The sequence below is a fragment of the Sciurus carolinensis genome, chromosome 7, assembly GCF_902686445.1.
Source record: "Sciurus carolinensis chromosome 7, mSciCar1.2, whole genome shotgun sequence".
NCBI lineage: Eukaryota > Metazoa > Chordata > Mammalia > Rodentia > Sciuridae > Sciurus > Sciurus carolinensis.
The window spans coordinates 45,056,931-45,074,191 of NC_062219.1; the positions used below are offsets into that span (position 1 = coordinate 45,056,931).

The 17,261-nt window shown below is 35.3% G+C and overlaps 1 protein-coding gene across 4 annotated transcripts in view; it reads left to right on the forward strand.

Moving 5' to 3' along the window:
* Nucleotides 1–13,324, forward strand: part of Man1a1 (mannosidase alpha class 1A member 1) — a 172,488-nt gene extending 159,164 nt beyond the window's left edge. For 3 of the 4 annotated variants that reach the window (XM_047557333.1, XM_047557335.1, XM_047557336.1), the window contains exons 10-13: nucleotides 1,360–1,579; nucleotides 2,337–2,509; nucleotides 10,077–10,192; nucleotides 10,585–13,324. In XM_047557333.1, the coding sequence (XP_047413289.1) occupies nucleotides 1,360–1,579; nucleotides 2,337–2,509; nucleotides 10,077–10,192; nucleotides 10,585–10,711 (636 nt within the window). In that variant the 3' untranslated portion in view covers nucleotides 10,712–13,324. Of the gene's footprint in view, nucleotides 1–1,359; nucleotides 1,580–2,336; nucleotides 2,510–10,076; nucleotides 10,197–10,584 lie in introns of those variants that run through there. The other variant, XM_047557334.1, reaches the window with a different exon arrangement.
* Nucleotides 13,325–17,261: the final 3,937 nt, after the last annotated feature.

A 17,261-nucleotide genomic window follows, 5' to 3' on the forward strand; every position in this document is an offset into this window, starting at 1 on the left:
ATATGACAAAAGTTCTTTCTGTTAAATTGTATTTTAAAAGATCATTATATACCTATAGTCCCAACTACTTGGGAACATGAGGCAAGAGAATCTCTTGAGTCTAGGGGTTCAAGGCCAGTCCGAGGAACATAGGAAGACCCTGTCTTTAAAAAAAATAATAATCATCATTATCAAGGGGAGGATGCCTTACATTATCGTTCAGGATAGTTGAGTTACTGAAGATATGGTTAATTAGTTTCAGCTTCCACTGGATTCTGGAAACCATCTTATACCAGAGGGATATTTTTCTTTGGTTGGTTTAATAACAAAATACTTTTGAGATTTCAACAAGTTATTCTGCCACTATTGAGAGACCACAGTAAGAATCTACAATAGGGAGGTGTTTTTCAAATATGGAAGGATTAAACCACAGAATATGTATTTCCTTCTTAATCAATTCTTGATAGCTTTAACATAAAAATTTATTAGTACCGCTAAAGACTATTTTTCATTCTTTGTACTTATTTACATTTTCCTGGTTCCACACAAAACTACTGCTTTGAAGATCTTGGAATTTCTTTGTGGTTTATTTTAGGAAATAGCCTAGTTGGTCAGAATCCTGCCAAAAATAATATAGCACTTTATTCAGGATCCATAACAGGGTAATAATGTTTCTCTAATCTATGCTCAAAAGCTATTACTCTTGCCATGTAGAAAGAATAATTTCTTGGGTGATGAACAAGTATCTGCTTGAAGGACTTTATTGCAATTTGTGTTATGAGAAGTGTAAATAGCTAAGATGTTCAGTTGCATTAAATAAGAATGAAATATTAATGTAATAACTAAACCATCAATAAAATTAGCTTAACCACAGTTAATGAGCACAGTAGCATGTTCATTTATTTCATAACCATCTTGGTTTCATTTGTTTATTTCTAATAAAGGTAGAAAAGGTTTTATCTACTTGTGTATTCATTTTAATTCATTCTTCTCTATCTACTATTCCCAAATATGCTTTCTGAAAATTCTTTTTTTGCGTATATTAAACCTCCTTTTATTTTATGTTTTAATTTTTTTTCTTTTTTTCCATTTTTTTATTGGTGCATTATAGTTGTACATAATGATAGGGATAACATGTATTTGGTCACAGAACCAAACAAAATCAACATGTTGGCCCAACAATGAACATTCTAACTAATCAAACTAGGGCATTCGCTAGAAGCACAAAGAAAGCAATGACATAACATTTCTGGTTAAATTGAATTTGTAACACCAAACTCAAATCATAAGTCATTTTTTAATGATAGTATAATAATACTATAGAATTTAGTATAAATTTGAGAAGAGATTACACAGTGTTAAAATAAGTACTATTTTCAGGCCATTGAGACTCACTTAATCCGCAAGTCTAGTGGGGGACTGACTTACATTGCTGAGTGGAAAGGGGGCCTCCTGGAACACAAGATGGGCCACCTCACCTGCTTTGCTGGAGGCATGTTTGCGCTTGGGGCAGATGGAGCACCTGAAGCCCTGGCCCAACACTACCTTGAACTCGGGGCTGAAATTGCACGTACCTGTCATGAATCTTATAACCGTACCTGTGAGTACCTGTTATTCTTCATTTATAATCCATTCCCATGTGCTTTGATTTCATTTGGTAAGAAATTTGTCACTGCAGCCATCAAAAGACTATCCACTGGGCCCGGTGAAACTGATGACCACAATTAGTATCTTTAAAGAATTTATATTTTTACTCTAACAGGCACTGCTTTTATACCTAAAAGCATCTACTCTTAGTTTGCCAAGTAACAAAAATCCAGACCTAAAGACTAAGCCAGCAAAATTTACTGACTCCTCCTTTTACTAAATAACATTGAGTAAGGGTCTCTGACCCAGTACCAAAAAAAAAAAAAAAAAAAAAATTATAAACCAATATGAACCTTTTCCATGCATCTTCTCTGTAAAATAGACTATGAGTCTGACTGGTTTTCTTTTTATAAAACATGAACTTGAAGCATGAAGATTAAATAACTGGTTTTTTGTGACAGAATGACGGAATTCTCAACCACAGAGTTTCAAGCTAACTAGAAAGGTGTGTTATGGTGTCTTGAGCTCACCTGATGGATACTCAGTAAAGGGGGGTCAAATGGAAAAAAAAAATACAAGATTTTTACTATTTCTGAAATGGATTCTTTTAGATGACTACATTTTGAAAGCATATTGAATTTTGTGTATCATATAATGTTTATAACTTATCAGTCTTGACTATTATTAAGTGCTTTCTAGTCTCATTGAAGTTATAGACACTAAGCATTATGCATATAATAATCCTTGTTAACCTGTTGCATATCCTTTAGTTATGAAACTGGGACCAGAAGCTTTCAGATTTGATGGCGGTGTCGAAGCCATTGCTACAAGGCAAAATGAAAAATACTACATTTTACGACCAGAAGTGATTGAGACTTACATGTATATGTGGCGACTGACTCATGATCCGCAGTACAGGAAATGGGCATGGGAAGCTGTAGAGGTGATGCTCTAATTTGCATGTTTCTTACAGATCGGTGTCTTAATGAAAAATGTTCAGCAATACCTATAAATGTGGCATCTCAACTTCTCTATGATGCTTAAAGCTTTGGGCAGGTTTTTTGTTTTGTTTTGTTTTTCCATTTAGTACTGAGTATTTCTAGTTAAATCCTTCCCTCCCCCTGGCTTCAGTTTCACTTTGTAAATCAGGATATAAGGATACTACTGGTAGACTTGGGTATTGATGGAGATATGTAACATTAAGTTCCCATGACTATAGAAACAATGGTCACTTAATTCCAGAAAGGATTGTTGGCAAGTTGGGGATATTCACCTCTCTTTTGTCTCTTTTAAGAAACTCTGCAGGTACATGATTTTTTGAGTTGGTCTTTAGGCTTTAAATTATAATATATACTTTTACTTCAGAGTAAATTAGCTCCTTAGATTAACTTTTAGAAAGAATTTACAGAATTATTACTTTGGTCAGGCATGTAGTACATGCTTGTAATCCCAACTATTTGGGAAGGCTGTGGCAAGAGAATGGCAGGTTTGAGGCCAGCCTGGGCAATTTGTGAGACCCTGTCTCAAAATAGAAAACTTACTTTGTGTAAGAGTATTTCTTCATTAGTCACAGGTTTCTCTGAGTATCTGTTAACTTGTCATGTGTTCTTGTATGTCATTTTAATTGTCTGTCATCTCCTGGGTCTTTTCCTGCTAAATATGGTATGTTATCTTCCTAAACTAATCTATTGGACATTTTGTGTGCTAGATGCCAGAGGAGGTGCCCTCCAGGATATGCATCAAACAATGTCTAATTTTAAAAGCCATTATTCTGAAAGAAGTGGGAGGAAATTTGGGGAATAAGAACAAGCAACTGCTTTAATTACAGTCTCATTCTCTAATGCTCTTTGTTAGACAGTCAGCTTTCTTTAAAAATTGTCCTTAGGAATAACTTCTCTCAGGAAATCTAAAATGAATACAGCCTTTGTGTAGAATTTAACTAATATCTTTGAAATCCTTTGATGAATCTTGCCTATTACCCTCTTCACTTACTGTGTCTTATCATGAATCATCAGTCATTTCAAGTAATAACATTTTAAGTAAAAAATGCAAAGTTCTCTAATTGTGTTCATTCCATAGTAATTCCAATTTCTTTAAATTCCTGGTTTTTTTTTTTTTTCTCTGAAAAAAAAGATGTTAATATTGAGGTTCATCTAAGCTTCCGTGATAGGGAATTATTTGGTCTTCAATTGACCTCCAAATGAACTATGAGTTTAAGTCACACTTTTAAGTATAAATTGAAAATATCAAGAATAACATACTTCATCAACTCTAACACATGGCAATTTGTAAAACAGTCTCATTATTTTATATGCCATTAAGAAAGAACAACATGGGACTGGCAGAGCACTTGCCTGGCTTGTGTGGGGCATTGGGTTCCATCCTTAGCATCACATAAAAATAAACAAATAAAGGTGTTCTGTCCATTTACAACTACAAAAAAAATTTTTTTTTAAAAAAGAAAGAACAACACTACCAAATTACAACATGACACCAATTTTACTGATGTTAAAATGTGTGAAATGTCTAACAGTGAAGTGATTGAAATGGGAGTAAATAGATCTCTGTTGCTAGGTGGGCAGGAAGCTTTGGTTAACTTGATTCTTCAAGGGACTTGTTTGTAGGAAAAAGGCTGGTTTGTGTGTTATGATTTTTATCTCTCATCATCTCTTTAACATAACAGATGATACAAATGTTTCCCTGTGTCATAACACAGAGTTCCCCCTGTTTTCACCTCTGGTGACTCCTGCTGGAACTTGAGATATGACGGTGGCAGCACTTGCTTTTTCCTGTGACACATCCCTTTGGTCTCCTGTTTCAGCAGCAGCCCCTGCAGACAGTGCCCCTGTGTCCTGGCAGCTCCCAGTGCTTCTCAGCTACTTATGACCTAGACTCAGTCTGACTGCCTGGCCCTGAAAGACCACAGCTGGAAACCAAGAAGGTGGAAGAGTTTTTTTCTAGGTAGCTGGCCATGGTCTGGGATAGAGAGGAGTGTTAGCCCCGGAAGCAGCCGTCAACCAGTAAGGTTTTAAAGTTGATGGATAATTGTTCTGGGCTTCCTTCTTTAAAGAACAATTACATGATGCACTGCAAAAAAAAAAAAAAAAAAAAAAAAAAAATCTGCGATATTGGTTCCTCGGATGATTTTTCCAGCAGGAGTGAGCCCCTACTCCACATATTTCCTTTGCTCTGATCTTGTTCCCGTTTCACTCTCTCTACTCACTCCCTGATATCACCTCCACAACAAACTTCCTGCTTCCAACCTGTCTCATCTTCTCTTTTTAAGAGAACATATTCAAATATAGGAAGTCACCTAGTTCATGCTTCTACTCAAAGATAACTCCTTGTTGTGTCTTTGCCAGATGACTATTTCTTGTCAACTCAAGGAGTTTGCAACAAAGGAGAATGTACTACCTGTTAAAGTAATTTATTCCATTTTTGAATGATGGGAGGTGTTAAAAATTTGCTCCTTCTGAAACCAGAATTTATACTGTTCTGAACTAAGTGTTGGGGTAGAGAGGTGGACTCACTCTCTTCTACATCCCAGTTTCTTCATTATCAGAAGACAGCACATTCTGCCATCTCTTGACTTCCTTATCCATCCTCTACGTTCTGGTTTCCAACTGTGATCTTTCAAACTGAGCAAAAATGTCCCTCAGCCTAAAGTCAATTGTTCTTTTAGTCCATTTATAAAACTTGGCCAACACTGAAATGGTGGTCACACAGTGTTATCTACTCTAACCACCATTGAGTCACATCTTATGCTCGGTACCTATTTGGGTTCACCCTTCTTTCAGTTTGTGAAGAGACATTCTTCTATCTTCCAAAATTCTCTTTTCCCAGCCTTCTGTCACTGACACACTTCATAAACCTGATTTGCATGTCTTAAATTTCTTGATAATAATATCAAATAAGATATGAAAAAGTATATAATACAGCAGGACAACACTGGAGACTTCCTCCACTGTGAACAGCAATCCACTAATCACTGGTGTCCAAGCTTTTGTGAACCCACCTAGCAGAAATCACTTCCAAATGATATTTCTTTTGCTTTTTCTCAAAGTCATAATGAACTATATTAAATTTCTTGCAATTAAACATCTGACAACTTACAGACAAGCTTTATCAGGAATTAATTATACATGCACATTCATATGGATTACAAAGTCATGTCTGCTGGACCACAGTAGTAGATAAAGCCTAAATAAAGCTTTTTCTTTTTTTCATTTTCTTTTCTTTTTTTTTTTTTTTTTCGGATGTTTTTCTTTAGTTGCCTGAACCTAACCCTTTCCACATAGACATTCTGACTCTGAGAGAGTGATTTCACTTTTCTCTTCCTGCTTCTACTTCCCCAGACTCAGTCCCTATTTCCAAAGTCTCTTTGATATATTCATGCAGTTGGGTTCTCTGTTTTCTACCCCTAAGTTCAAACCAAACTCTAGCAGACAGCCTTAGCAGCATCGTTCCTTGAAATTCACTCTTGAAAATCTCTGTAGATTAGCCATTCATCTAATCTGGTCTATGAGAGAAAGTTTTTCTGCCTTCACAATAATAGTTTCTGATTTAGGATTTAATTCATGCTGCTTGCTGTTATCCTGCCCCACCAAACCCAAAATATGGTAACTTGGGGTCAACTTTTTCTTTTGTTTAGAGATTCAACCACCTTCCTCTATCCCCTTCTCTGTGATTAGCACATCCGAGCCACATATGGTCACCAATATAAGCATTTACACAAAATTCAGGTGATGCCGGTGCCAAAAGCCCCAGTTCAGAGCCCATGATCTGGTCACACTGCTGCAGACACAGGACTACTTCCCCTGTTGCAATATGGGTTAAATTGGGCTTATGTTGAAGGCCCAGGAAAGCTACTTGTTCCCAGCTTTATATTACTAAAGTCTTAAAATTCAGACTTTTAACATGAAGGTATTTCATTTCTTCAAAGTTAAGAATGCCTCTTTTGCATTTCCCCTTCTTAAAAATTATTTTAATTTATTTAAAAACCTCAAAAAATGAAAATTACTAGGCTACTGAGAGGCCTTTGTCACTGGCATTTCTTCATCTTGTCTTTTTCTTGCTACAATTCTATGCTAAGAAGATATCCACTACCAAATCGGGGAATCTCTGAGGCCACAGTTAGGAAATGTAGAGCTGGAGATTTGCTCTCCCCCCACCACCGCCAGAGTCAACTGTGACTTCTGTGAGGACTCTGGGAGAAAAAGAACGAGCAGGGTGAGTGGGAAAGAAAGACAACTAGACATTGTCCACCCCCCCAAGCAACTATTTTTCTTCATAAATGAAGGAAGTTACAGAAATATCAGGCAAGAAGGAGGCTGTTTATCATGCCTGGCTCTCTCATCAGCTCATCACCAAAGAAATTCAAGAGAACAACCAAGAAAAGTCTTTATGGTTGAAATAGTTTTAAAGGAATATCTTGAAATGGGGTTTCATTGTAGTCTGTAATAAGCTTGCGAATTTCTTTTAAATCCTGATTTTTTTTTTCCTTTACAAATAATTTTTGGCCTATTCCCTGTATCTGATATTTGGCTTTTTATCAAAAATCCCTTTTCTCAAAAAAAAGGAAGAATGGAAAAAAATTAAAAGGATCTGAGGGTTTTCATCTTGTCTCTTATTTGTGTTATTGTCTGAATCTTAGAGTTTAATTGAAGTATCTTCTTCAGTTGATTGTTCCTTTTTCTGGGGGGTTTTAAAAGTACCAAATCATGAGAAATTTTATTTCTTTATTCATGTAACCTGCTGGTTAGATTTTCTTTAACCTAGTAATTAAATGCTTCTCCTCATGGCCCCACATTCTTTCTTCTCTGCAACCAAGATGTAGAAAAATCCATATCCTCATTGTCAGTGTCTAAAGACAGAAGCTGAGCTCCTGGTGCAGCGTCCCTGCTCATGAAGTAGCAAGGGCTGCTCTGTGTCTTCTTTTTCCTCTTTTCCTCTTTTCTGGATCCATATTCTTAGAGCCTTATTTTCTTCCAAAAGCCTTTTTATAGCCAACAAAGGTTTTTTCTAACTAATATGGCAGATTTGATCTATGCTTTAAAAAAAAAAAAAAAATAGTGCATAGAAATACATGTAAAAGAGAGAGGAGTTGGGGGAAGGAGGGTCATGAGTCATTCAAGGAAACTGAAAGATAAAAGAAAAAGGATGTGGGATACTAACAATAACTTTATTTTTTCTTGATTTCATTATAAAGTTTAGTTTTAAACTTTGTTATTTATATACACAGCCTAAAACCAGATTTTAGAAGGCAATTTTTGTCCAATGAGAATTTTTGTTTTACCATATAATTAATAGAATTAGGATGTGGTGAGCAGAAAATAACTTGCCTAAAGGAAAATATGCGTGGGTACCTAGGAAAGCCGGCAGTGTCATTTCAAAATGCAAACAGCACAAAATATGATTCAAAATGAATTGAAATTTAAACATAAGATCCAAAGCCATAAAACTCCTAGAAGAAAACAGTGGGGAGAAAGCTCCTTGACATCAGTCTTGATAATTTTTTTTTAATTTGATACCAATGGCAAAGGCAACAAAAACAAAACAAAACATGGGATCACAGCAGATTAAAAGGTTTCCATACAGCAAAGGGGACAATCAACTAAGTGAAATGTGACCTACAGAAAAAGAAAATATTTTCAGCCATATGCAGCCATGTGCCAAATTCGCATCAAGGGTAGACTATATGTACAATGATGGTCATATAAGCTTATAGCTGTCAGTTCATATAAGAATACTCTTGATATTCGTATGACAATGCAGTTCTCAGAACATATTCCCATTATTAAGTGAGACTTTACTGTGATTGACAAGGATATAATATCCAGAATATATAAGGAATTCACACAACTCAGTAACAAAAAAATAATTCAATTAAAAATGGTCAAAGGACTGAATAGATATTTGTCCAAGCAGACATACAAATAGCCAACAGATATATGAAAAGATGTTCAATATCACTAATGATCAGAGAAATATAAATCAAAATCATAATATCACCTTATTCCTATTAATGGCTACTGTCAAAAAAATAAAAATAACTAATGTTGTCAAGAATGTGGAGAAAATTGGTATGACCATCATGAAACACAGTATGAAGTTTCCTCAAAAAATTAAAAATAAAACTTCTGTAAGATCCAGGAATCTTCTTCTGGTTATATATTCAAAGGAAATGAAATCAGAGATATCTATACTATACTCTCATGCTTATTACCCGATTCACAAAAGCCAACATATTGAAACAGCCTAAGTGTCCGTCAACAGATGAATAAATAAAATGTGGTATACATGCATAATGGAATTATCCAGTTCTTAAAAAAAAGAAAAGAAAGGAAATCCTGCCATTTGTAGCAACATGGATGAACCTGGGAGATATTATGCTAAACAGAATAAGCTAGTCACAAAAAGACAAATACTTTATGATATCACTTCTATGTAGAATCTAAAAAAAAAAAAAAAAAAGAACTCATAGAAGCAGAAAGCACAACAGAAGTTACAAAGAACCAAATGGTAGAGGAGAAAGGGGGATATTGGATCATATGGTCAAATGGTACAAAATTTCCTTATAAGGTGAATAAATTATAGAGATCCAATGTATAGCTTGGTAACTATAACAATAATGTATCAATGGATTTCAGGTGTTCTCACTACCACACACACAAAAATAAGAAACTGTGTGATACGTGATAGACATGTTGATTAACTAGATTGTGGTGGTCATTTCACAATGTGTAGATACATCAAAATATCACATTGTACATCTTAAAATATGCAACTTGTATTTGTCAATCACACATCCATAAAACTGGCAGGGGGAATATATTTTAGAAATAGTTACCAGCCACATTTTTCCCATGGCCTTCCATTTTCTTCTTCTGACTCTCTCATCATTATCATTAATTAGCACCCTATCATCATTTTTTTAAGAAATAAAATGTGATTATAGTAGCAGCTGTTTGGGGTCCAGTGCACTTTCTCAACTAATGGTTTATAATCCCAGTTGACGTTAATAATCTCTCTGAACCAGGAATCAGCAAACTTTTTGTAAGGCCTCGACAGTACTAGGTTTGGGACCATACAATCCCTGTTGCCACTATGCATATCTGCCATTGTAGTACAAAAACAGCAACAGAGAGTATGTAAACCAATGAGTGTGGCTGTTTCAGTAAAATTTTATCAACAAAAATAACGGTAGACTGGAGTTATCCTGTGGTCTTTAGTTTGTCAAATCCTACCCTAGACCATAGGAAAAAATGTTGAAAATGAGTGAAAAATTATTCTAAAACTAAATATGAAAGTGTTTCTAATTAAATTCATATGTTATTTGACTTTTCATATTTTATTTGTGTTTCTGTAGAATGGTCGTTAATTTTTTTCCCTAAAACTGTCAAGAAGCTTTATTTCAATCTGAATCTTTGCTTTATCAAAATGTGACAATTGAATAATAAAATTTATTGGCAATCAATTTACTGAATTTTCCCCTTCTCTTTGTAATTCAGGCCCTGGAAAATCACTGCAGAGTAAAGGGAGGCTATTCAGGCCTAAGGGATGTTTATTTCATTTATGAAACTTATGATGATGTGCAGCAGAGTTTTTTCCTGGCAGAAACACTAAAGTAAGTGAAAATTATTCTAAAACAATGCAACTGAGGTACCTGATAGAACTCCTTTGTAAATGTCTTTAGTGAATACATTCAAATAATACCAAGTACGACTAATTTAAAATGTCATTCCACACACAACAATAACTGCTTGCATGTGTGTTTCCAGTAATTCTGAAGTTTGATGACTTGAGTCTGCTTTGTGTGGTTTTCATAGACTAACACTGAAGGACAGAGTAAATTACTCCCCATTAATGAGGATATCCCTCACGATTCTGATAGGCTTGACTTGTCCATGATTTTTCATAAGATGAGTTGAGATGCTTAGTGTTTTTTCACTGTGACTTTGTGGTTTCACAGCCTGACATGGTCTCTTGGGGCTCATATACTCATGTTTTTCTCTCCAGATATTTGTACTTAATTTTTTCTGAGGATGATCTTCTTCCACTGGAGCACTGGATCTTTAATACTGAGGCGCATCTTCTCCCTATACTCCGTGAAGATAAAAAGGAAGTTGAAGTCAAAGAGAAATAAAAATATATTTTATATTTTACTCTGCTTCTTTCCTTTCACTGCATACCTTAATAATTTCTTTACTGGTAATCAGGCACATGATAAACATTTATCAATAAGTCTGTGATTATTCTAAGTTCTAAAATTGTTTTGCAGTCTTTTATGTTTATTATTATAGGTATATATGGACCTAAATTTCTTATTCCTTTATTATCTAGCCAGTAGGTCTACATGTTTTGTTTGCATAGGGTTTTTTTTTTTTTCCTTAAGTAACCTCTTATCTCTGGAGTTCATAAAATTGTGATATTATTTTCATTAAATAGAATGGTATACCAATGACCTCTTAATTACAATTTGATTTGACTGCAAAACTTTTTCCTCCTCTATGAGGAGATGATATCTGCTTTAAGCTGTAATGTTTTGCCATGTTGCAAAAAGCCATAATAATAAATTAAGTATTACAAAAGCTTTTTCCTTTTCAATTTCATGTTAATCTGGTTTGTCTATCCACCAGAGACAGATCTTATAACTGTGACAGCCTCCTTATGCGGGTCTATCATTATTTGATAGAATATCTTCTAAAATACTCATTCACATTGTAAGTCAAATTAGAAAGTCATCCCAGGAGAATCATCTCATGTTGACCTCATTTCATGGGAACTGCAGTGTATTTTTGTTGGTTAATTATATTAGTGTTTCCTGATTTATGAATTTATTCTTTACTTTTACTTTTAATGTCCTGTGTCATCTCTCTGGATCTTGTATTGCTTAATTTCTTCCATTCCATACCACATAGGAAGGTGAGCTCTCAAGTTTTTCAGAGCTCTGCTATTAATAAGTTACACTTTTTTCAAAGGAAACAGTTTAACTATTAATGTTCTAGCTTTTGCTTTTAACTGAATATATAAATAAATTGGGCTTTGAAAGAAAGGGTAAGAATTTCATATAGCTATTAGTTCATTTGTTTGCATTTCACTTTTAAATTTTTCTCTTAAGAAGAAAGCATTCCATTCAGCTGATTTTTCAGACATGAAAAGGGCCCTTTCTCAAATGTAATAAATTACTTCATTTCAGTTTATAAAAGTAGGATTGACTTGGTGAAAGCAGCTTTGCCAATTTGTCTATTCACTGTCCATTAAGGAAAATTTAATAAACTCTTAGTCAAATAAGAATATAGTGTATCTTCAACGGTTAAATTCTATGTAAAGATTCCAACTTAGAAGCAACATATAGAAATGGACACTCCCAATTCCCCAAATTTGATCTGCAGCAGATTAAAATAATTGTATAATTCTTCTAAACAATAAGTGTTGAAACACAAATGGTTTTCCCAAGAACAGATTTGGTGACATCGTGTGTTTTCTTATATCAGCACTGTAAACAGGCTGATGTGGTGATGCACAATTAAGGTACAAAGACTTTGACCACCTAAATTTTCAGCTTAGAATGGTCAGATAGATTGGTGCAACCCCATGGATTAGGCTGAAGCATGTGACATTGCTGCATTTACAGTTTAAAACACTCTAATATCAGCAATTTCATATAACTCCAACCTAGTATTTTAAGAATTATTTTCTTAGCTCTCAATAGACAATAGTTTTAGCTATTTCAGCTTTTGAAAGTGTTTCCAAAGATTTCCCTTGTCTCACAGAACCGCCTTTTATTTTTTTTCAATATTGCACATTAATGTACATCAGAGAACAAATTAGTGAAATTAGTGAATGAAAAAGATCCTTCAGCACATCATTATCACCATGTAAATGTGCCTCTGTGACCCAAAATAACTTCCCATGTCTTCAACTTACTTATTGAAATGAGTGGATAACAAAAGTTCTTTTTTTCCAAAAACTTTAAGGTAAAATATTAAAAATCACTGCCAAAATTAGGCCATATGTATTTTGATTATAACTTTCACATCACTGTCCTTGGACCAATCATTTAAATAATTCTCTTTTCTTTTCAATTTTATTTGAAGGAGCACACAGAGCTGATACATAGTCCTACAGCAGAGAGGATATTAAAATTGGGTTGTGTGTACACACTACACTGTACCTTTTGTGTCCTTGTTTAAGTAGACAAGAAGCTGTACTCCCATGTTGCTCTGCCAATGGCAAGAAAAGTTTTTCATTTCTAGAACTTGGATTTTTTAACAGAAGTTCCAAAGCACCAAAAATGTATACAAAAGATTAATACTATAGTAATGTAATTTAATTAAAGTTATACTTTGTGTTATTTTAAATAACTGAAGTTGCTAGGTAGACACTGTCTTTCACTCATTTCCAACAAAACTGTGCAGTTGAATTTATATATGTATTCACATCCCTAAAAGATGAACAATTAAAATAGCACTTAATTTCGTGTTTATGCAGTATGTTTTTGATATATTTTGTGCACTCAATATTACACATATAAGTTGTATGCCAATTTACAGAACTCAATGACTTCTTTATCATGATTTTTTCATGTGTATTACCCACTTTTTACATTGTTTTTGATTTGTACATAAATCCATTCTGTCATATTCAACTTTATATAAATCTCTAATGTTATGGGAAGCATAATAGATTGACACATAATTTTTAAAAGTTATATTTGTAAGATTTCTCTATTGTGAATAAAGTCTTTTAATATATCTCCTCCTGTTTTATATTTTTCTCCTTTGAACTAAGCTTATATGTCTAGGGTTGATTGCAAAAAGAAATTAGATCCTAATAGCAATTTTATAAAACACCTAGAAAATTCTTGACAAGGAAACATTTCCCATTAAAAACTTTACATTGCAAATGATTTTGCATTCATAGCCTTTGGCTTATCAGATATCTTTATTAAGAGTCCTACATAGGTTCAACACCAGGACATGCAGGGTAGAAGCAGGGATTAGTGTCAGAAAGGGCATAAAGTCTAATGCATGTTCTTAAGTTTGCAATCCAAAGAGATCACACTAACCTCACCCTATCCCTAAAACAAAACAAAACATCATTTTGTTTTATTATATAACAAGTTAAATTCTGCTGTACAAGTTCAGAGGAGAGGGAGATCCCATAGATTTGGGGTGTTCAGAGAAACTTAGTAGAAAAAGAGAACTTGGGTCGCAGGAGAGCCTCCAGCACTTTTGAAAAAAAGCCTAGGTTATATAATTTTATGTTGTACTTTTTTCAGACATTTTGGTTGCAGTTCTTGCCACCTGAAACTCTATGTCCAATGTAGTATAGCTCATTTTGTTAGGTAGCTAGTCCAGACAGGAATGGGTGAGCAGGGAAAAGACAGGAAGGGTCACCGAAAACCACAGGGAGCCTTACCTGACATATAAGCACCTGGAAAATGAGGGCCTGGAGTGTCACAGTCTCCCCCAGCTACAGTTATGCATCCTCTTGAGGAAAAACCATTGTTTCAAGATCAGATCACACCCTACCAGGTGGTCTGGACCTTCCCTATCATCAAAACTATCGCAGCCCCCATTCATCTTGGCAACTGAAACAAGACCCTCAGATCATGTACATCCACAAGACACTCATTTAAAAAAAAAAAAAAACTGTAAGTAAATAGCAGATCAGCAGAGTAGAGGGAAGGGAACAGGGAGGGAGGCTCATGGGCAGAAAAGGAAGTAGTGAGGAATGAATTAGAATAAATCATTCCATGCTTTTATAATTATGTCAAAAAGAATCTTACCTTGTTATGTATAACTAAAAAGAACAAATACAAAAAAAAAAAAAAAACAAGCTTGCTGAGGGCTATTCAAAGGGTAATAAACAGATTTAAGGGGGCAGGAAATTGAGGCAAAAACAGGGAGACTCAGTTTCCTCTGTGAACACCACGCCATCTCCTTGAATTGGTCCATGTAGTTCCTATGCTATCAATCAAAGTCAGAAGGTGGACTTGGGTGGGACTCTAGAAACTGCCCTGGGACTCCCAATAAAACTGGAGGGCATGCTGTCCCTCTCCTCTCTGAGAGAACCCACTGTCTCTCTTGAACATATCCCCTTTTCCCCTTTTCTATCACTTCTAATAAACTCATGTCTGTTACTCTGAAGGACGTGTCTGAAATCTTAATGGTCTGTGATTGTGATTGTAAGAATCAAGGTGAAGAGGGGGGTCTCCTGGCTGCCTCAGTTTCAGAGGAAACCTGTGCTCTGTAAAGATTCCTTACCTCATTCAGGTCTTTCAACTGTCCCCTTATCAGAGTACTTTCTTTGAGAAATCAGTATAGAATTCCCCACAACCCTTTTCCCTTACCCTATTTTATTTTCTACTTAGCATCACTACATTATATATTTGCTTCCTTATTTGTTTATCATCTGTCTCACCTCTTAGTGTTTAAGCCCCATGAGAACAGAGACTTTCTTTGCCCTCTACTACCACCAACGTTGTTCATTTCCAGTGCTTCAGCAGTACCTAGCACATGGGTAGTGATCGGGAACAGACAGATGTGAGTCGTGGGAACAAGAAGTTACAGGAATAATTCTATAAAATGGGCCTACTGTATTCAACTCCCATTCTTTCATTTTTAAAAAGCAATTGCCTGCAGCCCTGCCTGGCTTAAGTCCACAAGATATGTTACATTCCTCAGCAAACTACCTGTTATCTGCAGGAGAAATGCAGGCCCAGAAATGGCCATGACTAGAAGAAAGCAAGTTACTCTGCAGGGAGTGAGGGGGACTTTTGTGACCCTTACACAGACAAATCCTGGAACACAGGGAGATAAGGATAATCCCCCGTAACCATAAACTCTGTAAGAATAGGTTCTTATTAGAATTGGTCAGCATGGGCCAAAGTGATCCACCTAGAGTGGGCATGGCAGCAAGGACTTGAAAGTCTGATGTCATCCTGCTATCAGTCAAAAGTGAAGAGGTCAATGTGGGTGTGATTCCAGAAACTTGCCTGAACTCCCAATAAAACTAGAGGGCAGGAGGGACTTGCCATCCCTCTTCTCTCTTTCATTTTCGACATCCCTTCAAATAAACTCAAGCCTGTTACTCTGAGTGACATGTCTGAAATCTTTCTGACTTGATTGCAAGAAAGGAGGCATAAAAGGGAGCCTTCACACTGCCTCAGTTTCCCTGAAGTCCCCAGCCTTTTAACAGTAACCCCACAATGAACATTTGGTGAATGAGTCCATGAATGAATGAGACTGGTTTATATTCAGAGTCTTTGCTACAACTATTTGCAAATAACTTAATAGGCAGTTTTTCTTTTATATGTTAAAGCAAACTTGTATTTGTGACTTGAGTTAACTTTCAACAGACTTTTTTATTAACCAAGTATATCATTAAGGTACCAGGTATAACCCTGTGTAAAAGAAGGAGGAGGAGGAAGAGGAGAAGGAGGAGGAAGAGAAAAGTAAGTTGTGATTCCTCCCATATAGGGTTTTTCAGTGTTTCTGTTTAAATAATTTACTCTTGTTTTATACGACTAAATCTCACAGTCTCTGCCTCAGAATTTTTTTAAAATCACACTTGATATTATCAAGCAAAAGAATTAGTTTTTCACTTAATAAAGAGTTAGTTCAATGGGAACCTTCTAGATCCAACTATTTGTAACACATACAGCTTTAGTGGTGTTTGCTGTCTTGGTGACACATTTATTAAAATTTATTCTAAGTCTGTTTTTTATTTATATTAATCAACAGCCATTTCTACAGAAATGGAAACTTGGCAGCCAATACATCTAATTTCTGATAATGATATGTAGGCAGTTATTTCAAATTTTAAGAAAAGTTAGCAAGATAAATATTTCTTCATTTAGGCATAGAGTTTATATCTCTAGTAGCCATTCTAGTTCCCTAGGTAGTGCCTGAAATGTGTGGGTGGCATAGGGAATCTTCTTAAAACTCTGATTTAATGATCCAAAGGCTGATTTCTGTTTTTTTCCAGACTCATTCCATTCACACTAGCCAAGGCATGAGTCATAATTTTCAACAAATGTTTGCCAGGTATTGGATATGCATTTAAAGTATTAGAACTACGTGGGAGTCTAGACAGCATTTAGCCCAACTCAGATATTAGGAAAGTAGGAGATTTTCCAAAAGTTAAAAACTGGTTTTTTTCTATGCCTTTCTGTGTTCTCAGACACAGGGATGCGATAAGATTTTATGCTAATAATAAAGAATGATGTTTGACAGCACAGTGTAGGTGTGCCCAGCTAGTCACTCTAAAATAAAAGTACAAATTCAGGATCCACTCTTAGAAAGGGGTCTACTGCTATCTTTCTCGAGGTGTGGGCTACAGCAGAATCTCTTCTAAGTCTTTTTTTTTTTTTTTTTTTTTTTCCTTTTCTTTTTTGTACCAGATTGAACTCAGAGGTGCTTAATCACAGAGCCCATCCCCAGTCCTTTTTCTTCTTTCTTTGAGACAAGTTCTCTAAGTTGGTTAGGGCCTCACCAAATTACTGAAACTGGTTTGGAACCCACAATCTTCCTGCCTCAGACTTCTGAGCCAATGAGATTACAGGCTTGTGTCACAACAACTGTCTCTCTTCAAAGTTTCTTTAAAATGAAGATTCCAGGTCTTTACCCAAATTTAGCAAATCAAATTTGTGAGGAGAGCTTTGTACATCCACATTTAACTAATTCCTT